We start from the raw sequence: 25,512 nt of genomic DNA, 5'->3' as shown, positions 1-25,512 counted from the left end.
ATAATATTTAAAGAAAAGACTAACAAACACACAACTGTGTGTGTGTGTGTGTGTGTGTGTGTGTGTGTGTGTGTGTGTGTGTGTGTGTGTGTGTGTGTGTGTGTGTGTGTGTGTGTGTGTGTGTGTGTGTGTGTGTGCAGCATTATTTACAGACTGTATGTGTTGATCTAATATACTTCTATTTTGTAGGCTCCACTCCCTGCAGATGCCAAACCCAAAGATGTTCCTGTAAGTGAACTTTAGCTGCTGCTGTATTTGTTGAGCTTTGTTTTTCCGAGACGGGGGAATGTTGCATTGCACTGTTGGGTGCAGTGCAGGACTCACCCTCCTCACTTCATCTTGTTGGCTCTTGTCCAACATGCCCTATGAGGACAAAAGTCAAAAGACTTCAGTTTTAAATTGTGTTAGGCGTAGACTTCTTCACACATTCCCTTCTGTCCTTAGTCTCATATTATTTTAAAACGTGCATTGTTGTATGCATCCAACTTTGTGGGAACTTTTCTGTTCCAGCTAGTTGGATGAGTTTGGTGTGAAAGAACTTGGGCCCAGCCCATTCAGCACCTTTTGGGTGAACATGAATATATTTGTGGTCTCATACCTTAGTGTTATTGTCCAGATGCCCAAACACTTTTGTCAGTAGTGTGGAATGCTTTCACACAAGTACCCCAAACATGATATCTGATCTCTAACTACTAGTCGTCATCACTCCTTCATTGGCATCTTGACTTGCAAGACACTCCCCTTTAGCGTCTCATCATCTTTTCCACTTTCTGCTCCTCCTTCTTTGGTGTGACTTCTCATTTTTGTCATTTGTGGTTTTAACATGTTGGCTGAAGCAGTTTTTGTGTCGCATGTGCAATCTCAGGTAGTTTATTATGTACTCTTTATACTCCTCTTAATGGAATTTAATGGGTGTGTCTACTCTGTGTTTTCTTTCACTGCTGGTCTGTGTTGCTCTTGGATTTGTTTGCTTTGAGAAATTAGTCACACATGCCCTCTAGTGGAGAATTCTGAGGACCGTTTTGTGTGCTTCTCCAGAAATGAAACCACTGACCACAGTACTGTTGTATAAAGAAAAGGTTTTGGTTTGCTGGTGGTGACGTTTTGTATTCCTCCCTAGAAACCACTGAGCACGGACGAGGCCCTGGAATCCCTTTCAGCAGGTTTCATGACATCAACAGTTCCAGCTGCACCCAAAATGCAGGAGGTCAGTCTTTATGCTGTAGCACCGCTGTCAGGAATGTAGCAGATTATCAGTACTCCTCTGCAAGACCAGCATCCATAAGTAGGGTACATTTTAGGGCTGCACCATTTTAGGGCTGCACCATTAATCGACATCAAGGTTTTAGGGCGGCATAGCTCGGTTGGTAGAGTGGCCGTGCCAGCAACTTGAGGGTTGCAGGTTCGATTCCCGCCTCCGCCATCCTAGTTACTGCCGTTGTGTCCTTGGGCAAGACACTTTACCCACCTGCTCCCAGTGCCACCCACACTGGTTTAAATGTAACTTAGATATTGGGTTTCACTATGTAAAGCGCTTTGAGTCACTTGAGAAAAGCGCTACATAAATATAATTCACTTCACTACATAAATATAATTCACTTATTTAGTGCAATAAATATTTGCGTCAGACAGTTGTTTGTCACTAGCATTTGAGTGCCAATCAGAATCGTTCAGCCTTCCGTTTGTTCGTCTCTTGCTTCAGGGTTTCCCCTAAACTGCCACGACACCTGTGGTGGTTTTGGCCGTGGTCATGATGATGTCATCAAGTAATTAGCATCATTTGCTATGATGATATGATTCTATTTAAAAAGCCTCAAAAATGTATACATACATTGAAAACAAAATTGTTTTTATTAATAAGTATTAACATATATATTTTTTAGCCTTTTGCCATGTTTTCATTTGTTGCTGCTTTTTGTACGAGGTATTTTGAGACTTTTTCATGTGTTTACAGTCTTTTAATTACTTTTAATATTAAAAACAACTAGCAACAAATCTTGCATCTTCTTCTGGTGTTATTATAGAATGTACTCGTGTCTAGTGACTACTTCTGTCCTTTGATGTCCCTGACTAAAGAGGCTGAAGCAAATATAACGTCACACTTGCTTTGCACTGTTGATCTACTTGGACTTTCTCTTTTTTAAAAGCCTCCACTGTCCTCTTAATATCCGCATGGTTGGCTGTTTGCATGGGTATATCTGCAATATATATAAAAGTCACGTCCACATCACAGACAAGCTGACAACGCTACAGACAGTACATCACTTGTCAATAGTTAGCAATTAATAGGCTGCATATCTCAATTCATTCTGTAACGACCAGCTAATGGTAATCTTTTATGTTCGTGTGGTTTGGATTTGATGTCAACTTTTCCTATATATACAAACACTCCGTCCTTGCCTGAAAGGTGATTGGCGGAGAATGAGGAAGTGTTGTTGTGTGTCTGGCGGCCAAGCGAAGACTCAAGGAGACAAAAGTGTTTTCATGGGAGGTAAAACCTGTTGGAATTGTGCCGTGGTTTGTTAACATAAAATTGGTAATAGTGTAAAAAAAAAAAGCCTATTTTACATTACTTTAATTCCTGATATAAAAAAGAAGCCCTTATTTTCAAGGTGTGGCGATAATTAACATGCCGTGGCGGCGCGCCACATTCAATTACCTTAAGGGGAAACTCTGTGCTTCAAAAAGGAAGAAACAGGTCTGACTCCGTGCATCGCTCTCAGCAACTGAGCGCCTTTATTAAACATTAGAATGAACTGAACGCAGTGAGCCCTCTTGTCAGCCTTTCACAGTCTTTGTCTCAGAGCGCGGAGAGGGAGCCCCCAGCTTTACACACACAGGAAGCACGCACTCTCCAGACAGCCTCCCTACTCGCCACTCGTCAGTGAGAAGTGCCACAAAGTAACAAAAATTATGAGTGAAAAAAATGATCATTACAATGCCAAATGTACCGTTGTGGTAATATCTCGGCTTCAAATGGGTTGGGCAATATGAGCCCATCAACACGGACGAACTAGCGAGATGGCCAGAAAAAACTGGGAAAAAATGCACTTTAGAATGTTCAATATTTATTGAAGTACATTTTTGTCTACAGAAATGAGAGCTCATTAATTTTTTTTGTTTTATAACAAAAGTTATTTACCTTCCAATTGCAGCACAATGGTGAACAGTTCTACAGTAATGAGGAATACAAGTTTATATCCTTTTAAATGATTACTTGCATTATTATTATTTATTGGTTACATTACATCTTATTTATTGCATAAGTTTTTTTCGGTTATTTCTTCACGTATGAGCATGATGTCGACCAGTGGTTCTCAAATTTTTTTAACCAAGTACCACCTCGGAAAAACCTGGTTCTCCAAGTACCACTATAACGACCAACATTAAATACACTTGGGTAGTAGGCCTAGGTCGGGGGTCAGCAACCCGCGGCTCTAAAGCTTCAAGCGGCTCCATGGAGCTTTTTCAAAAATGTATGAAAATGGAAAAATATAAGGTAAAATACGAATTTTTTGTTTCAATATGGTTTCTGTTGGAGGACAAACATGACACAAATCTTCTTAATTGTTAGAAATCGCACTCTTTACATGAAACATGCTTCACTGTTCAGAGTTTCACGGTCCTTCCTGAGCTCGGGATCTTTCTGTGCGGAGTTTGCATGTTCTCCCCGTGACTGTGTGGGTTCTACTCCGGCTTCCTCCCACCTCCAAAGACATGCACCTGGGGATAGGCTCCTCCCACCTCCAAAGACATGCACCAGGGGATAGGTTGATTGGCAACACTAAATGGTCCCTAGTGTGTGAATGTGAGTGTGAATGTTGTCTGTCTATCTGTTTTGGCCCTGTGATGAGGTGGCGACTTGTCCAGGGTGTACGCCGCCTTCCACCCAAATGCAGCTGAGATAGGCGCCAGCACCCCCTGCGACCCAGAAGGTAAAAGCGGTTGAAAATGGATGGATGGATGAACTAACCATAGTCTGTGTACAGGTACAACTTTCTCCGATGCTGCCACAGAAAGATGTCTTTTATGCCACTCCTTTGTCTCATTTTGTTTACCAAACTTTTTATGCTGTGCGTGAATGCACAAAGGTGAGCTCTGTTGATGTTATTGACTTGCTGGAGTGCTAATCAGACATATTTGGTCAGTGCATGACTGCAAGCTAAGCAATGCTAACATGCTATTTAGGCTAGCTGTCTGTACATATTGCATCATTATGCCTCATTTGTAGCTATATTCCAGTTAAGGCTGGGCGATATATATCGATATACGATATATATCGCGGGTTTGTCTCTGTGCAATACAGAAAATGCCATCCATCCATCCATCATCTTCCGCTTATCCGAGGTCGGGTCGCGGGGGCAACAGCCTAAGCAGGGAAACCCAGACTTCCCTCTCCCCAGCCACTTCGTCTAGCTCTTCCCGGGGGATCCCGAGGCGTTCCCAGGCCAGCCGGGAGACATAGTCTTCCCAACGTGTCCTGGGTCTTCCCCGTGGCCTCCTACCGGTTGGACGTGCCCTAAACACCTCCCTAGGGAGGCGTTCGGGTGGCATCCTGACCAGATGCCCGAACCACCTCATCTGGCTCCTCTCCATGTGGAGGAGCAGCGGCTTTACTTTGAGTTCCTCCCGGATGACAGAGCTTCTCACCCTATCTCTAAGGGAGAGGGAAACTCATTTGGGCCGCTTGTACCCGTGATCTTATCCTTTCGGTCATGACCCAAAGCTCATGACCATAGGTGAGGATGGGAACGTAGATCGACCGGTAAATTGAGAGCTTTGCCTTCCGGCTCAGCTCCTTCTTCACCACAACGGACCGGTACAACGTCCGCATTACTGAAGACGCCGCACCGATCCGCCTGTTGATCTCACGAAAATGACTATATCGTAATATTCGAGTAGACGTTCTCACACAACTGCGGGCATTACTCTCTCTTTCCTGTGTCTCCTCACAGACAAGCAGGCGCACATTCTTAAATACGTCACTTACGGTCATGTCATACGTCACATACGTAAGGAAGAATAATTCCCAATAAAAACAGCAGGTCCATCGTCTGGCGGTGGTTCGGCTTCAAGCGGGAATATGACGAATAGATAACTTTAATGCTCCCAAAAGTAGCATTTCTGCTAATATGTAGCATCATTTGAAAAGTCACCTGCTAATAACTTTAATAAATACACTTTTGGTTAATTGACTTAGTTGTGATTTCCTTCTCTGCATGAAAGTTTAAAAGTAGCATATATCAGTGCAGTATGAAGAAGAATGTTTGAATGTATACACATAATCATCATACTGCTGTCATTATATGCATCAAGTGTTCATTCAAGGCTAAGGCAAAATATCGTAATATATATCGTATATCGCGATATGGCCTAAAAATATCGCGGTATTAAAAAAAGGCAATATTGCCCAGCCCTATTTTCCAGCTCATTTAATTTCCTTTACTTATGTCGTCCATCTATTTAATTTAAATTTGCATGTCTCATTGATTGATTGATTGATTGATACTTTTATTAGTAGATTGCACAGTTCAGTACATATTCCATACAATTGACCACTAAATGGTAACACCCAATAAGTTTTTCAACTTGTTTAAGTCGGGGTCCACGTTAATCAATTCATGACATATTGGCTGCATTTCTAATAGTTGTTTGTGTGCTGCGTTGTTCCAGACCACAGCAAACATTACCCAGCTTGCAAAGATTGTCGTAAATCTATTAAAAGAAGGCAGCCTGCCGTTTCCTTTAACTTGGACACAACTTTGGCCATTCTAAGACAGACATTTGCAGGAGTTATCTCATCCTCTGAGAAGCCTTTGTTTTACTAATATTTTCCAATGTAGTAAAGATGTGAAGAGTAAATATTACATTTCAATATTTCTGTCAACGAAGATTTGCTTCAGCCTGCGACACATGGTCATTTTGACCGTAGCCTAATATAGACACATATATTATGTGTTGCCTTCATCATAACGCTTATATAAGGCTTTTAATTTTTTGTGGCTCCAGACAGTTTTTTTTGTTGTTTTTTTGGTCCAGTATGCCTCTTTCAACATTGTGGTTTGCCAACCCTTGATCTAGGTATTCTTTAAAACAAGGTAGAATATATTTGATAAATTTGGCCACTGTAACATTGCTCACAGTTTGAATAGTAGCACAGAGTTTGAATGTATGAAAATAAAGCACAGTATTTCAATCAAGTGATTATTTGGCGAGCCACCGCAGTTTGAGAGTCAGTGATGTAGACAAAAGCTCTTAGTCTGTCTGCATTAAGCCAAATATTTTTAAAGTAAATGATTGCATATTGTCTCAATGTGTGGCACCTTGGTGCAATAAATATGTTGATTGACTGTCTAAAAGCAACATGGTCTTCCTTCACTTATTTTTGTAGTTTCAGGCATTTTATGTATAAAATATAAAAATAGCAAATCCAATGGCAATTCCGGAGGGAAAAATTGCAATTAGGTTTTCAGTCCAAATGGTGCAGCCCTAGTGCATTGAGCTTTTTGCAGCAGTTGAGTACATGAACTTTTCTTACTTGCAGAATGCCAGTGTCTCGTCTGTTGCCCCTTATGTTGCAGCACCACCTGTAAAGGTAGATCAACCATACATTCCCTAGTATGCTTGTTTGAAATATTCTGCCTTGCATATTCATTCCTCTTGCTTTGATCCGGTGTTTGCAGAACGTCGCCGCGTCTCCTCCAGCTGATAAAAAAGCCAAGATGGAGGTCGATAATTTCTCGTTGGCAACTGGAATTCCCACTGCTCCTTTCAAGGTACAACAACACTGCTGTAATATGTTTTGAAAACATTTTTTAACCTTATATATTTTGGGGGTATTTGTGTGCTAATGCTAATTAATTCTGTAGCATGATTTATCCCACATAATACGGTATTTTTGTATAATATAGCAAATAGGATAATTATTTAATTGTTTTGAACTTGTTTTTTGAAATGGTTCTATTATCATTTGCATACCAAATAATATATTGTGATATATATCGTTATCCTACTCAGTGGCCTAGTGGTTAGAGTGTCTGCCCTGAGATGGGTAGGTTGTGAGTTCAAACCCCGGCCGAGTCATACCAAAGACTATAAAAATAGGAGCCATTACCTCCCTGCTTGGCACTCAGCATCAAAGGTTGGAGTTGGGGGTTAAATCACCATAAATGATTCCCGGGCGCGGCACCGCTGCTGCCCACTGCTCCCCTCACCTCCCAGGGGGTGATCAAGGGGATGGGTCAAATGCAGAGGACACATTTCACCACACTTAGTGTGTGTGTGTGTGTGTGTGTGTGTGTGTGTGTGTGTGTGTGTGTGTGTGTGTGTGTGTGTGTGTGTGTGTGTGTGTGTGTGTGTGTGTGTGTGTGTGTGTGTGTGTGTGTGTGAAGTGAATTATATTTATATAGCGCTTTTCTCAAGTGACTCAAAGTGCTTTACATAGTGACACCCAATATCTAAGTTACATTTAAACCAGTGTGGGTGGCACTGGGAGCAGGTGGGTAACGTGTCTTGCCCAAGGACACAACGGCAGTGACTAGGATGGCACAAGCGGGAATTGAACCTGCAACCCTCAAGTTGCTGACACGTCCACTCTACCAACCGAGCTGTGTGTGTGTGTGTGTGTGTGTGTGTGTGTGTGTGTGTGTGTGTGTGTGCGTGTGTGCGTGTGTGCGTGCGTGCGTGCGTGCGTGCGTGCGTGCGTGCGTGCGTGCGTGCGTGCGTGCGTGCGTGCGTGCGTGCGTGCGTGCGTGCGTGCGTGCGTGCGTGCGTGCGTGCGTGCGTGCGTGCGTGCGTGCGTGCGTGCGTGCGTGCGTGCGTGCGTGCGTGCGCGCGCACAGTGACAATCATTGGTACTTTAACTTTATTGCAGGAGGCTGCAATATACATTTTAGGCCCAGCCCTAGGTGGCCTTAATGCACTTCACTAACCATTTGCTAAACAAATGAAGGAGAAAGTTTGGTATTTTTCAAAATTCAGGCCTTTCCTTAATCATAAAACAGGGGTGCCCAATACGTGGATAGCAAGCTAGTGGTGGATGGTGGAGGGCGTGTCAGTCCATCGCCAGCCAGGCATTCAAAAAATAGAGCTAAAAATGATGGATCATCAATCTTCACCAAGGCGTGACTTTGATCACTTGATTGACATTCACGGCACCCGAGGGTCTTGTGAGATGACCTGGCTACTGCCAGATCATTCTTAAGAAAAAAACACAGACAGAAAGGCCAGAGACACTTTTTCAACAGACTCTCACACCGTACCTGTTGTCAAAACTCTAAAGTTCGACTGCACAGTTCCTGTTGTCACAATAAAAGCCTGCTTCATCCTGGCTGCGCTAACAAAATAAGAGTCTGTGCAAGCACACAAGCTAGCAAGCTATGGAGTTTGCCGCCAATGTGTTTCTTATAAAGCTTATAAAAAGGAGTATGGAAGCTGGACAAACTTTCATGTGGTATTGGACAGAAAGGAGGACTTTTTTTCTCCTCCATTTGAAAATAGAGGTTGTCATCACTACTGTCTGATTCCAATCGATGCAAGTCATCACAATCACACCAACTTATATTCTTGTCCTCATGAAAGAAACATGCTTGTATTATTGAACACATTTAACTTGTTAACCAAAATGTCCCTTTCATAAGTAAATGAATATAAATGATCCATATGAATGAGGTAGATCCCCTCCACTTGGTACATTGAAAAGTAGCTCGCCTGCAGAAAGTGTGGGCAGCCTGGATATAAATAAAACAAAACATGTTGTGAAATCTTACCTTCTTTTAGCCTTTTTTGCATGTTTTGAGTTCTAATATTTATGTGATCGAGAATGTTAGAAATACTTTGCCCAATATAATTATGCTCTTGGGCAGTGAAAATAACAACATGCATTCATCTGATATGAATAAGTTGTCCCTTGTCTTGGCGTACGTAGAAAGCTGTATGTATTCCTCCACCTGCTGATAAAGAAACCAAGCTGGAAAAAACCTCCACTAATTCCTCTCTGAAGGCTGGATTAGACACAGTGCCCAAGACAGATCAGGTGTGTGGCCTCTTTTCTATTATTTTCATAGTTGTACTCTTTTGGCAAGACTTATTGTTTCCTACTAGGGAACACAGGCATTGCATTGGGAATGTTTGTACAACAGTTGTAATTCGAAAACACATCCCTTGTTCTGTCCTCAGGGCGGTTCCATGTCGCTGGATGCTCTCAGTGCTCTTGGTGACACTTTGGCAGCACCAGAACCAAAACCTGAACCCAAACTACGACCTGAGGACATTGTCTCGGTTGGTAAACATCTAAATGTCTCACCTTCCCAAGTATCCACGCTGACACCCGATTCCATGCTCCTTTACTGTACAAAAGGAAAAGAAGCACAAAGAGGAGGAAGCGGTGCGAGTGGGAGAGCGGGAGGACTCCATTGCTCCAGAGTACAGATTTAATAAGGATGAACTCAAAAAGCTGCCTTCCCTGCCACCTGAGGTAAGACTGCAATACATAAGGGCCCGACGACTGTTTTGTTACATGAAGGATACAGTATGTTGTCTCTCCTGTCCTCATCCAGCCCACCATGAATACAGGCGACGCCCTCGACATTCTGTCTGGGGACTTTGTGAGCTCATCAGCTGCTCTTACACAGGTATTGTACACACCACATCTCCAAATAACTGACAAAATATTGCAAGTGGTGGTTAAGACACGTCTGTTCCCTTCTCTTTTTGCAGAAAGCTGAAGTCCCTTCATTTGTTCAAACTGTGTCCGCGCCCCCTGCACCACCCAAGCCTGCGCAGGTCAGCATTTTCACCTTTTCATAACATTAATATTCCTGAGATTTGATTCATGTTTTGTGATCTATTTGCTGTACAGTACAGGCCAACAGTTTGGACACACCTTCTCCTCATTCAATGTGTTTTCTTTATTTTCATGACTATTTACATTGTAGATTGTCACATCAAAACTATGAATGAACACATGTGGACTTATATACTTAACAAAAAAAGGTGAAATAACTGAAAACAAGTTTCAAATTCTACTTTCTTCACCCTTTGCTCTGACTACTGCTCTGCACACTCTTGGCATTCTCTCCACGAGCTTCAAGAGGTAGTCACCTGAAATGGTTTTCACTTGGAGAGAATGCACAGAGTGTGCAAAGCAGTAATCAGAGCAAAGGGTGAAGAAAGTAGAATTTGAAACATGTTTTCAGTTATTTCACCTTTTTTTTGTGAAGTACATAACTCCACATGTGTTCATTCATAGTTTGGATGTGACAATCTACAATGTAAATAGTCATGGAAATAAAGAAAACACATTGAATGAGGAGGTGTGTCCAAACTGTTGGCCTGTACTGTACGTGGTTACATTTGCACTTTTCATCATGTCTGAAAATGGGTAGGAAGAAGCACAGTTAATATTTAATCCTACCACTTATCCATGTTTTTTACTGATATTTACTTCACACTATATTTTACATGTTTCCACTATGTTCACTTCCTGTGAAAGAAAGGTGTTGGAAGAAAAGGAACAAGTAATAACTTGTTGGCGATAGTCAATGAATGCCATGTATTACTTAAAGGGGACCTATGATGGATTTTGTCTTTTCTGACTTACAAATGTTCTTACACGTGTTAATGCTAAAGTATCAAATCATAAGGTTTAATGCATTTTGGCGTCAGCTTCCACACAGTTTTGTCTGCCTCTGTTTTGCAGTCTGGCTTTGTTGTGACATCACCGCAAGGTGGAATCACTTACCATATTTTTTGGACGCACCAGATTATTAGGTGCACTGCTGATGAGCAGGTCTATTTTCATATACAAAAGGTGCACCGGATTATAAGGCACATGAAAGTGGTTGTATTAGGATTTTTTTCTACATTTAAAAGACTTCTTTGTGGTTTACACAACATGTAATGGTGGTCTTTGGTCAAAGTGTTGCATAGATCTCTTCCTGAAGCGCTATTGTGGGCGCTCTTATTTACGGGGCTCCACTCAGGCAGCGTCTTCTCTCCGTCATCTTTGTTGTACCGGTAGATTTTAGCACTTCCATAGTGAGCCTATTGACAGATATAAGTTATAATTGTACACTACTTTATATTAGAAATGGCAACAGTGCAGGATGAATGCCCCACAACAAGAGGATAGAGAAAGAGAAGGCGCTTATTGACTACAATAGCGGAAGCACGCAAATTTTCAGGACTTATTTAGATCCCAAAAACAGTTACCAATAGGTAAGAAAAGTTGGTTTTGAATAGTAGGGCAAAACAAAAGACCAGATAATGTCTCCTCAAAGGTGCCATTTTCAGGGTCCTTATACACAAACCATAATAACACCTGCATTTTGAAGCACAACACGTCTGACTACGGTAGCCAAAATTCTCTGACAAGCCATCAAGCGGTGCACCTTCGTAGCTTACCAAAGTCCTACTAAAACAATTGGAGGGATTTTTGAGCGCCGTGTGTAATGTTTTATATTCTCAATGGGCTTCGCTAGCGTCATTTATTCAACAGGGGGCAACGACCTGCAGTCCGCAGGTATTTTTTTATGTGTGATTGCCATTTACCGATCACACTTACTATTACACCTAGTACCAAATGAAAATGCTTTGAGGTTGGTCAAAACAACCAGTATTAATATGTACATTAGGCACACGGGGCTATAAGGAGCACTGTCAATTTTTGAGAAAATGAAAGGATTTTAAGTGTGCCTTATAGTCTGAAATAATACAGTATTTAGGCATTAAAGCTCTCAGTTTTAGGCAGCGAGGAAAGAAAATGTTCTCATTTTAATCTATTTTTAGCATGTGCATAATACAGACGTGCGACATGCAGTGGCACAAAAAATTTGAAGAGGGTGAGACGTGGATTCATTTGCAATCTGGCACACAACAGACAGCTTTGAGACATACTCAAAAACTGCTTATGATATGACATATTTTACATCAGAGCATATCCAATTCATATCTAAACCACAAAGAAGTGTTTTAAAATGTTGATTGAAATGATCATAGGTCCTCTTTAATATTGTAGAAGCTGTCATAATCTATGTTACTATTGTTCTTGTTGTTGACTTGAGGTATTTATGAGTTGTCTTTTATTTCCTTGTAGTGCAGATGATGTCCTCTTCAGTATTTGTCCAGTTCCTGTCCTCCATTAAACCTGATTTTACAGACTTGACTTCTTGGCGATGTCAGAGTTGTTTTGTCAAATGCTCATTTCAAAATTCCCTTCTGCTTGACTCTCTGCCTTAGCAATGCCTCTTTGCTTTTTTGTTGGTGAACTTTGATGATGTGATGTGATGGTATTCCTGCTAGACTTTGGAATATATTGGAATGCTTGTGGATTTAATTGTACTGGGTCCATAGTTTGGGGGCTTCAATCGGTCTGAATCCTCCATCTCGTGTTCTCTCTTCAGGGTGGTTCCATATCTCTGGATGCTCTCAGTGCTCTCAGCGACACTCTACCAGCACCAGCACTGAATCCGGAACCTCCCAAACTCAGACCTGAGGACATTGTCTCTGTAGGACGCTGACCATCACCACATTTCCAGTGGTCACTTACAAGCTTGTGATGACCTTATCTTCTGTCTTTCTCTGTATGAAAGGAGGAAAAACACAAAGAGGAGGAGGGTGTTCTTGTGGGAGAAGATGAGGACACGATTCCTCCAGAGTACAGGTTTAACAAGGACAAACTTCAGAAGTTACCTGCTCCTAAACCTGTGGTACAACTGCCCGTTTTAAAAGCTTGACATTAACATGACATATGTGAAGTGGCATGGTGGACTTCTTCTCATTACACATTGTTGTACTTCATGCAGCCCACAATGAATACTAATGAGGCTTTGGACCTTTTGTCTGGAGACTTCACCAGCTCCTCAGCAGCCCCAGTACAGGTAGGCTGCAGAAGATAATGCAACACAAAATGTTTTATGAATCCATTTGTTTACTCATTGTTCAATATAGCAATACAATCAATTTGGATTAAACTATTAACTCAAATATGATACAACTAGGGGTGGCCTAAAATCTATATTGTGACATATCACAGAAAGCTGCTCTATAACAATATCATTACAATATATTATTTGGCATATAAATGATAATAGAACCATTTCAAAGCGGGTTAAAAATGCTCCTAATTTACATATTGTGTTGTTTGTTATTGTATTATTTGGTCTAAACGTGCCAATAATCTACCAGTGCCTGCTAATTTACTGTAAATACCTGTTTACTTTCTGTTGGAGCATGTTTTTATCTACACTTCTGTGGTAAGCACTTATAATTAGTTTGTTTGACTAATTTATTACATTTTTGGGTGATACTACATATTTTGGTATCGGTCTGAGGGCAATATTGGCCATACCAATGCTGATACTTAAACATTTCCAGATCACTAAATTAATTTAAAAAAATGTATCTCAGTTATAATCAAACAAAACAGACTGGTTGTACAACAATATCAATTTATGATAGTAATGAATTAAAATTATAGCGCTTTTTGCTAGTGATTCAAAGTGCATGACACTAAGAAGTCGTCATTCATTCCCGCGTTGATGGTGGTAAGCTACATTTGTAGCCAGAGCTGCCCTGGGGTAGACTGATGGAAACGTGGCTGACAATTTTTTGTTTATTTTTTATACCATCGAGTCAAATGATAGTTTTCTGTCATATATATATATATATATATATATATATATATATATATATATATATATATATATATGTACAGACTATACGGTTTTTCTTCAAAAAAGCCACCTTTTGCTTTGATTACTGCTTTGCACACTCTTGGCATTCTCTCCATGAGCTTCAAGAGGTATTCACCTGAAATGGTTTTCACTTCACAAGTGTGCCTTATCAGGGTTGATTAGTGGAATGTCTTTCTTTATCAGTGGGGTTACAACCATCAGTTGTGTTGTGAATGATGAGGGGGGACTTATGTATTTTTTCCTGACCTACTGTGTGTGTGTGTGTGTGTGTGTGTATATACACATATATATATATATATATATATATATATATGGCCTATATATTACTTTACATGCAATTGGCTTTCGGTCCCAAGCCAAATTTTTTCAGCTCAATTCCGGCCCTCAACGGCGACGTGGCGAAGTTGGGAGAGTGGCCGTGCCAGCAATCTGAGGGTTCCTGGTTAAATCCCCGCCTTCTACCAACCTAGTCACGTCCGTTGTGTCCTTGAGCAAGACACTTCACCCTTGCTCCTGATGGGACCTGGTTAGCGCCTTGCATGGCAGCTCCCGCCATCAGTGTGTGAATGGGTGAATGTGGAGATAGTGTCAAAGTGTTTTGGGTTCTTTAAAAAAGGGGTAGAAAGGCGCTATACAAGTACAACCATTTACATTTTGCATTTCAAGTCAAAGAGTTTGCACAACTGTGATTTAGAATGATCAATCCAGTGGATTCCATGCCCACTGAATACTGTTGGCTGTTGTCCTTCCAGACCAAAGTTGAGAATTTGTCCGCTCAGGATGTTTTGTCGTCAACTAAATCATCTAAAGTCCATGCGCCTCTTCCTCCTACCAAAAAGACACCACAGGTAAAAGCAACGTGTGTTCAAATGCTTGTTTGGTTGCCAAGTTATTAAGTCAGGTGGACTTTGTGTGGTATTTTTGCAGGCATCTGCTTCTCCTCCGGTGTCAGCTCCACAAGGAACGGCAAAGAAAGATGTGGTAAGCTAGAAAAAAGTATCATGACGTAACATGATCTTTTCTGATTCTGAGATGATCATGAGAACGAACATGAACTTCTCTCTCTCCTTAGAGTTACTTCATATCTACGGATGCTCTCAGCGCTCTTGGTGACACTTTGGCAGCACCTGAACCAAAACCTGAACCTCCCAAGCTCAGACCTGAGGACATTGTCGCAGTAAGAGAGAGACATTCAATTCACATTGCATGTATACTGTATGGAGACCAGTGTCTAGACTTATGTGCTCTTTGAATGTGTTGTGTCTTTTGAAAGGAGGAAAAACACAAAGAGGAGGAGGGTGTTCTTGTAGGAGAAGATGAGAACACGATTCCTCCAGAGTACAGGTTTAATGAGGAGGAGCTTAAGAAATTACCTGCTCCTAAACCTGAGGTAAGACTGGTACAGCATTATTTTCCAAGTTTGTAGAGGGTCATTGTGTTGGTTTACACTCTGCTCAGACATGATACATTTATGAACATCCTTAGATTGTAATTGTCTCCTAATCCACACCTGTAGCCCAAGTTGAATACCAATGATGCCCTGGACATTCTATCTGGAGACTTTTTGACCTCGTCTGCTGCTCCTGTGGTCTCTTCCTCGGCTGCCCCTGCACACGTAAGCTGTGCTCTGTTGTGCCTGGGATCCTTATATGTTATGATGCATGGATATCACGCCAACATCTTTGGTCCATGTCTTCTCTCCAGTCCTCTGCCGACTTTGCTCTGGATGCAGGAGACTTTGTTTCGTCCTCTGCTGCCCCCACAGTCAAATCTTCTGCTTGTCTCCCCACAGAAACAGGAGAACAGGTACCGACAATACAACTAAACTCTTTATAACCTTTACTGATGTACTGTACTTTGTCATGATATCAGAAGTTCAGTAGTCGATACAGATACTTGTGAATTTACCTTTTCGATACTTATTCCATACAACAATTAAAAAAAACTGAACTCATGCACTTTTAAATTCACTACTTTATTGAAAATGGTTTAAAAATGAAAAATTTTTAAGTATTACTGTACTTTGGTCTTTTTTTCAGAATTTAAATTGCAGTAATAGCTGCCAAGAAGCACTGTGGCCTTATTAATATGCTTTTTCATATGCTCATAAATAACAACAAAGGTCAGCTATTTTACATTAAAAGAGAGTGTATAAAACAAACAATATTGTTCTTAGTATTCTTTCACAATGATGGTGGCGTGACATGTCATTTGTAATTAAGTAGGCTCATAAAAATACAAAAAATACAGTGAGGCCAAAAGTTTGGACACACCTCCTCATTCAGTGACTTTTCTTTATTTCCATGACTATTTACATTGTAGATTGTCACATCAAAACTATGAATGAACACATGTGGAGTTATGTACTTCACAAAAAAAGATGAAATAACTGAAAACATGTTTTGTATTCTACTTTCTTCAAAATAGCCCCCCTTTGCTCTGATTGCTGTTGTGCACACTCTTGGCATTCTCTCCATGAGCTTCAAGCACACTTCTGAAGTGAAAACCATTTCAGGGACTACCTCTTGAAGTTGAAGAATGTTTTCCTGTTTTGTTCATTATTTCTACAATGTGTCCATAAAAAAGAGCCGTGTTCCACAAATTGGCCGCCTTTTGAAAACCACTAGTTTGCTTATTTCAACAGAAAGGCAAAGTGTTGCCAAATAACAGAAAAGTGACTCTAATCAGTGTTTCCTTAGCACTTACATGGAAGTGATAAATGTTTTGTGGACACGTAAAGCCACTCCCTGGGTTAGTGCTAGCATATCTCCACTCTCACTTACTTTCATGACGGACCGCTTGTATTTGATTAGAAACGGACACGCTACAACTGCATTCCTGACAGGCTTTGACCAATAAAAGTAAATATTTGGGAAAGACTAGATATTTTTTCCAGAATTAAGCGTACAGTCTTCGATAGTAAAATACCGTATTTTTCGGACTATAAATTGCAGTTTTTTTTCATAGTTTGGCCAGGGGTGCGACTTATACTCAGGAGCGACTTATGTGTGAAATTATTAACACATTACCGTAAAGTATGAAAGAATATTACTTAGCTCATTCACGTAAGAGACTAGACGTATAAGATTTCATGGCATTTATGGCTTAGGAGTGAGAGATAGTTTGGTAAAGGTATAGCATGTTCTATATGTTATAGTTATTTGAATGACTCTTACCATAATATGTTAGGTTAACATAGCAGTTGCTTATTTATGCCTCATGTAACCTACACTTATTCAGCCTGTTGTTCACGATTCTTTATTTATTCTAAATTGCCTTTCAAATGTCTATTTTTGGTGTTGGGTTTTATCAAATAAATGTCCCCCAAAAATGCACTTATACTCCAGTGCGACTTATATATGTTTTTTCCCTTCTTTATTATGCATTTTCAGCAGCTGCGACTTATACTCCGGAGCGACTTATACTCCGAAAAATACGGTACTGCTAAAAGCTGGTGTTAACGGCAACCAACCTTCCTTTGTCGTTTCCTCGGCAGTGCCTAAAGTTTCTGATGCCTGGTTTTCTTTTGATCAGCTGTCCCTGCGTCCCACAATAGCAGACTGACGCCGATCCAAAGTATTAAAAAAATAACAGGGTTTATTTTCACTTTTCTTCCTGACAAACGCTAACAAGGATAGCAAAACATAATACAGATGATGTTAGCACAAACCCGTCATTGAGGTGCTAGAACGTCTTTAGTCAAATTTACATACGTTTAACATGGTCAAAAAAGCTGTTCGGCCTTTCAAAACAAAACATTGTCACATTTACAGCAATTGCAGGCAATTTACGACAGTTACTGGCACTTTACCACACCCGGTCTAAACACAGCAAACTAATGGAGCACAACTACATTGATAGGAAGTGAAAGACACTACTTTAAACTATATACCAATAATATAGCAAAATACCAAATATACAGTCATTCAAGCTATTAACGTATAATTAAATTTACCGTATTTGCCAGAGCATAGGGCGCACTGCCGATGAGCAGGTCTAGTCTGGTTTTTTTGTTTTGTTTTTTTAGACAAGAGACGCACCAGATTATTGGCCACGTTAAAGGGGTCTTATTATTAAAAAAAAACTACTTTAAATTGAAAATCATTTCCTTGTGGTCTACATAACATGTAATGGTGGTTCTTTGGTGAAAATGTTGCATACAAAACAGCAGATAATATGTCTTACCTTATAGACACAGCATAATAATACTCCTATGTTGAAGCACAGTACAATCCAGCAAGCGGTGCGGCTTCATGGCTTACCAAAGTCCTACTTAAACATTTTGATAGATTTTTCAGTGCTGTGTGTAATATTCTCGATTTTCAGAGGAACATTTAACATGTTGGTGTTGTTTACTCGAGTCATATTGCAGTCTACACTAGCTCTTATGTGTGACTGCCATCTACTGGTCACACTTATTATTTCACCATGTACCAAATAAAATAGCTTTGAGGTCGCTAAAGCACAACCAAAATTGTTCCCTACATTAGGCGCACCTGGTTATAAGGCGCACTGTCGAGTTTTGAAAAAACCGAAAGGATTTTAAGTGCACCTTTTAGTCTGAAAAATACGGTACTTTAAACAAAGCCTGATATGTGCACATAAAAAAATTGTAATTATGTCTGAAATGGCTCTAAGAGCTGGTGTTGACTTTATATCAAAATATGTTGACTCGCAACACAACCCAAATAATAACTGTTTGTTTGTGCTTTGTTGCGTCCACAGCTGTCCTCTGGAGCCGACAACGCCCTGGATGCACTGTCAGATACTCTGATAGGTGTCACCCCCGTCCCTCAGCCAGCCCCCGTTGCTGCCAAAGACATTGTAGACGTAGGTTGCACCGGAGAAAAACACTCTTGTGAAATCCATGACTAAAGTATTGACAGACATATACAATAACATTCAAAAGTCAAGATTCTTACATTTCTGGATCAGATCTGCATTTTCTACATTTTATCACTCTCTGTAATGTTGTTCAAGTGTGGAGCAAATAGTGAGCGTTGTTTGTTTGGGTTGCAGGAAAAGAAGGCTGTTGAAGAGAGACTCATTAAGATGGGAGAGAGAGACGACTCCCTCCCCCCAGAGTACAGACCCACAGAGGAGGATCTCAAGGTGAAAAGACTATTTTATTATTTACACCATCGGGTTTGCCTTCAAGTATCAATGCAGGGAAACATATTTACTCAAATAGTGGCCAATGTGATAGGTGCTTGAATGAATGACTCGTCCCCTGGAATTTGCTGCTGCCACTAGGTGGCTGTAAGGACCCTTGTATCACTGGTGCCAACATAGCAGGGTTGGCCAACTGAGGGCCACATCCCACTTACGGTTGTCCTCAAGGGGCCACTTTTAACAATGAGTAATACAGGAATATACATGAATACATTAATTATATATATATTTTTTTATATTTCAATTTTACTTTAAAAACTGGCAGCTCAATCACTAGAATTCTACAGTAAAAGCATTGTTGTTTTTTTACAGCATGTAAAAAAAGTGAATGAATGGAGTGGAGAAACAAAATCACAACAGAGATGCAAATCTTGTTGTTTCAATGTTTTTTTCTGTTTGTTTTTTAATGTGTTAGTGCAGTGGTTCTCAGATGGGGGTACGCGTACCCCTGGGGGTACTTGAAGGTATGCCAAGGGGTACGTGAGATTTTTTTTAAATATTCTAAAAAATAGCAACAATTCAAAAATCCTTTATAAATATATTTATTGAATAATACTTCAACAAAATATGAATGTAAGTTCATGAAGTGTGAAAAGAAATGCAACAATGCAATATTCAGTGTTGACAGCTAGATTTTTTTGTGGACATGTTCCATAAATCAGTGGTTCTCAACCTTTTTTCAGTGATGTACCCCCTGTGAACATGTTTTTAATTCAAGTACCCCCTAATCAGAGCAAAGCATTTTTGGTTGCAAAAAAGAGATAAAGAAGTAAAATACAGCACTATGTCATCAGTTTCTGATTTATTAAATTGTATAACAGTGCAAAATATTGCTCATTTGTAGTGGTCTTTCTTGAAATATTTGGAAAAAAAGATATTAAAATACCTAAAAACTTGTGTAAAAATAAAGAAGTGATTGAATGGTAAATGCAGATTTCTCCACATAGAAGTAATCATCAACTTAAAGTGCCCTCTTTGGGGATTGTAATAGAGATCCATCTGGATTCATCAACTTACTTCTAAACATTTCTTCACAAAAAAAGACATCTTTAACATCAATATTTATGGAACATGTCCACCAAAAATCTAGCTGTCAACACTGAATATTGCATGGTTTTATTTCTTTTCACACTTTATGAACTTACATTCATATTTTGTTGAAGTATTATTCAATAAATATATTTATAAAGGATTTTTGAATTGTTGCTATTTTTAGCATATTTTTTAAAAATCTCACATACCCCTTGGCATACCTTCAAGTACCAACATTTGGGAACCACTGTCATAAATATTGATGTTAAATATTTCTTTTTGTGTGAAGAAATGTTTAGAAGTAAGTTGATGAATCCAGATGGATCTCTATTACAATCCCCAAAGAGGACACTTTAAGTTGATGATTACTTCTATGTGGAGAAATCTGCATTTACCATTCAATCACTTCTTTATTTTTACACAACTTTTTACTTATTTTTATATCTTTTTTCCAAATAGTTGAAGAAAGACCACTACAAATGAGCAATATTTTGCACTGTTATACAATTTAATAAATCAGAAAGTGATGACATAGTGCTGTATTTTACTTCTTTATCTCTTTTTTTCAACCAAAAATGCTTTGCTGTGATTAGGGGGTACTTGAATTAAAAAAATGTTCAGAGGGGGTACATGACTGAAAAAAGGTTGAGAACCACTGCTTTAGTGTCTTACTGTATATGGAAAAAAACAGTAACAAAGTTGATTTTACGGTAAAAAAAAAATTCAGTCGCTGGAATTAAACTGTAAAATCTATTGTCAATATTTCAGTCTATAATTTGATAATTGATCATTTGTTTTTCATTCATTTCTTTAAACAAAACATATTTTTGGAACACATGATAACAAAATATTTTGATTTTAATATTTAATTTGAAAAGAGTTGCAGTTGCATGCAGTATGTGATTTTTGATGTGGAAAGGGAAAGAAGAAAGCATTTAGTAAGAAACGATGAAGCATTTTATTGAGGCATATTATTTGCAGATTGGAGTTTGACAGCTGTGCAGTAGAAGTATTTGACAAAACAAACTGCATCTGTAAAGCTGAAGTGTACTATAGCTGCTGTTTCTGAATGCTGTGTGGAGCATTTTTAGCTAATAGAAACAAGAAAGCTGCTTGGCTTTAAACCCTCCTGTACTCTCTGCAGATGAGTAAAGAAACACCTCCTGAAATACAGTGCTTTGTTTTAAACTCAATCGTTCACACTGTCTATAAGACAATCTTGTTTTCTTTTTAAGAAAATGGCCGAAGCTAAGGCGAACGAAGCTGCCAAACCCAAGAAGGTGAGTCCTTCACACACCGATGATAGTGATGATGATTCTGTGATCAACAAATCTGCATGCTGAAGTTCAGGTTTCTTGTATTTTTGAAGTCTATGGACGATAAGACAGCCTTGGATTTGCTGTCCAGTGATTTTACGACTCCTCCACCTGCTGCTGCTTCAACCAAGCTGACACCTCCTGTGCTGGATTCACAGCCCCTGAAGGTAGGACCTCATTTAACAGGAGATGAAGTAACTGGCATTACCACAACAACTCATGTCCTATCAGTATTTATTACATAAATACTGTAGAAAATAATTCAGCACAAATGTTCCAATAGGGCTCACAATTGAAAGAAATTGGAGGCATGCATTTTTTATATGAAGTGATATGTAAACATTTCCTCCCACCTCCAAAGACATGCACCTGGGGATATGTTGATTGGCAACACTAAATGGTCCCTAGTCTGTGAATGTTGTCTGTCTGTCTGTGTTGGCCCTGTGATGAGGTAGCCACTCGTCCAGGGTGTACCCCGCCTTCTACCCCAATGCAGCTGGGATAGGCTCCACCTTACTATACCACATATGTTACGTGTGCGCCCCCTGGAGGTTGTTCCACCCAGTCCTAACTAGGAAGGCGAGGTTGCAGAGCCTAACTTAGGTGTCCACTTTGTTACAGAGCAAGAGCAAGTCCAAGTCAAAGCCTAAAGTAAGCAAAAAGCCTGCCGCACGGGGAGCATAACGTGCACAACATTCATGGCGTTGCTGCTATATTAGGTCTAACAAAAGTGTGCATGCTACTGTACGCAGCCTGTTTCACTATTGCATGTACACTTGTCTTAAAGGGGAGCTGCACTTTTGGGGGAATTTTGCCTATAGCTCACAATTATTATGAAAGACCGGAAGACAAAAGGTTTGGTTTTTTACTTTTAACATGTACAAATTGCTTGTTCTTTGTTGCTACATGATATATATATATATATATATATATATATATATATATATATATATATATATATATATATACACTTGCAGTGTGTATATTGTACATATTACATATTGTTATGAAGGTGTCTGTTACTACATTTTTATATATATATATATATATATATATATATATATATATATATATATATATATATATATATATATATATATATATATATATATATATATATATATACATATATATATATATATACTCGCAGTGTGTATTGTATTGTTATGAAGGTGTCTTACATTATACACAGACACCTTCATAACAATATGTAATATGTACAATATACACACTGCAAGTATATATATAATTTAGTAACAGACACCTTCATAACAATATGTACAATATTACATATTTTACAATATATGTACATATGTACTACATATAAATATATTTATGTATATATATATATAATATATATACTTACAGTGTGTACATTGTATATATGACATATTGTTATGAAGGTGTAAGTTACTACATTATATATCAATATATATATATACATACTTGCAGTGTGTATATTGTAGATATGACATATTGTTATGAATGTGACTCTTACTACATTTTATCCATACTTGCAGTGTGTACATAAAATGTTGATAAAGGGTTTTGAGGTTTTTTTTTTTAATAAGCTGAGATATTCTCCAGCAACCCCCGTGACCCCAAACGGTACAAGCGGTAGAAAACGGATGGATGGATGAATCTTTAAAATCCAAATGAAGAAAAAAACATGTCTTCTTGTGTCTCATGATGATTGTGAATGACAGGCAAAATTCCCAAAAAGTGCATTTCCCCCTTAAGCTGGATCGTTAATTAACTTCCTTTTTTGTTTTTTGTAGAAGGAGCTTTCTGCATCCGACCTGCTGTCTCCCCAGAAGAGCTCCGACGTAGTGCCAACAAGAAAGAGCTAAAGCTCCCTGTCAGGTTTGTGTCTTCCATCTTTTATTTCAGATAAGGAAAGGAATGCTCACACTAAAAAAGTGTAACTCGCACCTTTTAAAGTGAAAATGTGACTTTTACCAACACTTTTTCTTACCAACAATATGTTTGATTTGACACACTTTATAGTTTATTTTCTATACTGGATTATTCTACAGTAAGAGTAGTATTTGACTCACTCTACTTTATTGATATTCATGTGTAAGGCTGCAGTTGAGACACTCGCAAGTGTTCCAATTAGGTGTGCACAATATTTATTTTTTCAAGTCAATATCAATACAGATAACTTCCTGCTTCTCAAGACCGATACTGATAACTTATCTTATTTTATCCATTTGGATTTCACTTTAGTTTGTGCACAAGGGCCGCATGCTAAAAAAAATCAAAGCATGGCCATTTTGATACATTATTTTGTAAACAAAAAGAAAAATTGAGTTAAACATTTAGCAAAATTACATAATTATATACAGTATATTTAAAGTTGTGCTGTCAAGTTCTTAATTTTTGCAGTCAGTATAATTATACATTTTAAATTGTACTAATCATAGTTAATGATTCAAATGTTTTATGGGTTATATTTGTATAGCGCTTTTCTACCTTCAAGGTACTCAAAGCACTTTACTTGAATGCACGTTACTTATTTGTTCAAAACTTGGTAAAAAAAAAACAAAAAAAAACTGAACAACATCCTAAACCGGGGGTAGGCAACCCAAAACGTGCAAAGAGCCATAATGGACCAAAAATACGAAAAACTAATCTGTTTAGAGCTGCAAAAAAATGAAAGGCTGTATTTAAGACATAAGTGTCTATATTAGCTATAATAGCCTACTATCAAAATGATTGTGTCGCAGGCTGAAGCAAATCTTTGTTGACAGAAATGTTGAAATTATTATTTATTCTACACATTATTACAACATTAGAAAACATTAGTAAATCAGAGGCTACTCGGAAGGTGAGATAACTCCTGAAAATGACTGTCTTAGGATGGCCAAAGGTGTACAGGTGTGTCCAAGTTAAAGGAAACTGCAGGCTGTCTTATTCTAACAGATTATTACAATTTTTGGCAAGCTAGGTAATGTTTGCTGTGGTCTGGAACAACATGGCACACTAACAACTATCAGACATGCAAGCAATATTACATACAGATAATGTGTCATGAGACATGCAAATACAGAAGACGTAAGTCAAGGAAGTGAAATGAGCTTCATTATAGCTACAAATGAGGCGTAATGATGCAATATGTACATGCAGCTAGCCTAAATGGCATGTTAGCATTGAGTAGCTTGCAGTCATGCACTGACCAAATATGTCTGATTAGCACTCCAACAAGTCAATAACATCAACAAAGCTCACCTTTGTGCATTCATGCACAGTATGAAATGTTTGCTGGACAAAATGAGACAAAGAAGGAGTGGCATAGAACACGTCTTTCTGTGGCAGCGTCGGAGAAAGTTGTACATGTAAACAAACTATGGTGAGTTCAAGGGCTGCTGAAATCAGTAGGACAAAAGGGTGCTGGCCCAACCCTGTCATCAGTGAAGCATGTATCATGCAAACAGTGTGATTGGAAACAAGTAGGAAGCTTTGTGTCATGTGCAGCTGCTGTAAATGTAGCGACAGACCAGTCGGGATTATTACACCAGCAGGTGAACATTCCACTAAGTTGTGAACGCATCTTTGTGTTGCAGGTTGTCATGCAGTCTGACCACGCAGTGAGGACTTTCTACTTTTAGCTAGCATTAAGGATGTACATTGGTTCAACACACACACACACACACACACACATCAGTCAACAGCGTTCTTGCTTGCTTTCACTTAAAAGTGGCCGATTCGTCACTTTCTGTTGGCGGGAACATGCAGCAGACAAAATGAGTTCAAATCAGTTAAACGTGTGGAGAGAACTGAGAGAAGACAGGTTTTGTCCGTCATGTTGGGTTTTTTTTCAGTACATTTCCAGCGCTACACTCGACACTTGTGCTCGCAGGAGTGTACAGTATCATGAGGATGTTGTGCAATGCTGACCTCCCGTTAATACACGAGTGTACAGTATCATGAGGATGTTGTGCAATGCTGACCTCCCGTTAATACACGAGTGTACAGTCTCGCTCTCTGACCCTTTTCACGCAAACATTTACAAAACAAATATCCGTCACCAGGGAGGGTCTTTGCTATATATTTTTGTAAAAAGTTCAATTGCACTTTGTAAACCGACGTGTTGTTTACGTCAAACTGTAAAAAAACAAAAACAAAAAAATATTTTACGCTGTGTTAGGAAACACTGTATGACTTCCAAAGGGCTTTTTTTGTATGGAAAGACAAATACGTTATTATCCCTCCCTTCTAAGCTGTGTGTGGCTGTGCATCAGGAGCTGGGAGCTATATTTTACTAATACTCATTGAAATAAAAGTCATGACAAGTA

General features: G+C 39.2%; 1 protein-coding gene across 24 annotated transcripts in view; it reads left to right on the top strand.

Annotated features, from left to right (window-relative positions):
• Nucleotides 1–25,512, top strand: part of cast (calpastatin) — a 100,779-nt gene extending 75,267 nt beyond the window's left edge. For 22 of the 24 annotated variants that reach the window (XM_061874677.1, XM_061874689.1, XM_061874684.1 and 19 more), the window contains 25 exons: nt 190–228; nt 1,121–1,207; nt 6,545–6,595; nt 6,684–6,776; nt 8,927–9,034; nt 9,178–9,279; nt 9,359–9,475; nt 9,531–9,632; nt 9,718–9,783; nt 12,402–12,506; nt 12,591–12,707; nt 12,804–12,878; nt 14,447–14,542; nt 14,622–14,675; nt 14,767–14,871; nt 14,968–15,084; nt 15,211–15,309; nt 15,399–15,500; nt 18,420–18,524; nt 18,714–18,806; nt 21,134–21,178; nt 21,268–21,381; nt 21,836–21,865; nt 22,993–23,077; nt 24,781–25,512. In XM_061874677.1, coding sequence (XP_061730661.1) covers nt 190–228; nt 1,121–1,207; nt 6,545–6,595; nt 6,684–6,776; nt 8,927–9,034; nt 9,178–9,279; nt 9,359–9,475; nt 9,531–9,632; nt 9,718–9,783; nt 12,402–12,506; nt 12,591–12,707; nt 12,804–12,878; nt 14,447–14,542; nt 14,622–14,675; nt 14,767–14,871; nt 14,968–15,084; nt 15,211–15,309; nt 15,399–15,500; nt 18,420–18,524; nt 18,714–18,806; nt 21,134–21,178; nt 21,268–21,381; nt 21,836–21,865; nt 22,993–23,064 — 2,094 coding nt within the window. In that variant the 3' untranslated portion in view covers nt 23,065–23,077; nt 24,781–25,512. The remainder of the gene's footprint in view (nt 1–189; nt 229–1,120; nt 1,208–6,544; nt 6,596–6,683; nt 6,777–8,926; nt 9,035–9,177; nt 9,280–9,358; nt 9,476–9,530; nt 9,633–9,717; nt 9,784–12,401; nt 12,507–12,590; nt 12,708–12,803; nt 12,879–14,446; nt 14,543–14,621; nt 14,676–14,766; nt 14,872–14,967; nt 15,085–15,210; nt 15,310–15,398; nt 15,501–18,419; nt 18,525–18,713; nt 18,807–21,133; nt 21,179–21,267; nt 21,382–21,835; nt 21,866–22,992; nt 23,078–24,780) is intronic. The other 2 variants (XM_061874678.1, XM_061874679.1) reach the window with 2 other exon arrangements.

The sequence above is a fragment of the Nerophis ophidion genome, linkage group LG16, assembly GCF_033978795.1.
Source record: "Nerophis ophidion isolate RoL-2023_Sa linkage group LG16, RoL_Noph_v1.0, whole genome shotgun sequence".
NCBI classification, from domain to species: domain Eukaryota; kingdom Metazoa; phylum Chordata; class Actinopteri; order Syngnathiformes; family Syngnathidae; genus Nerophis; species Nerophis ophidion.
This window is presented reverse-complemented; position numbering and strand designations above follow the sequence as displayed.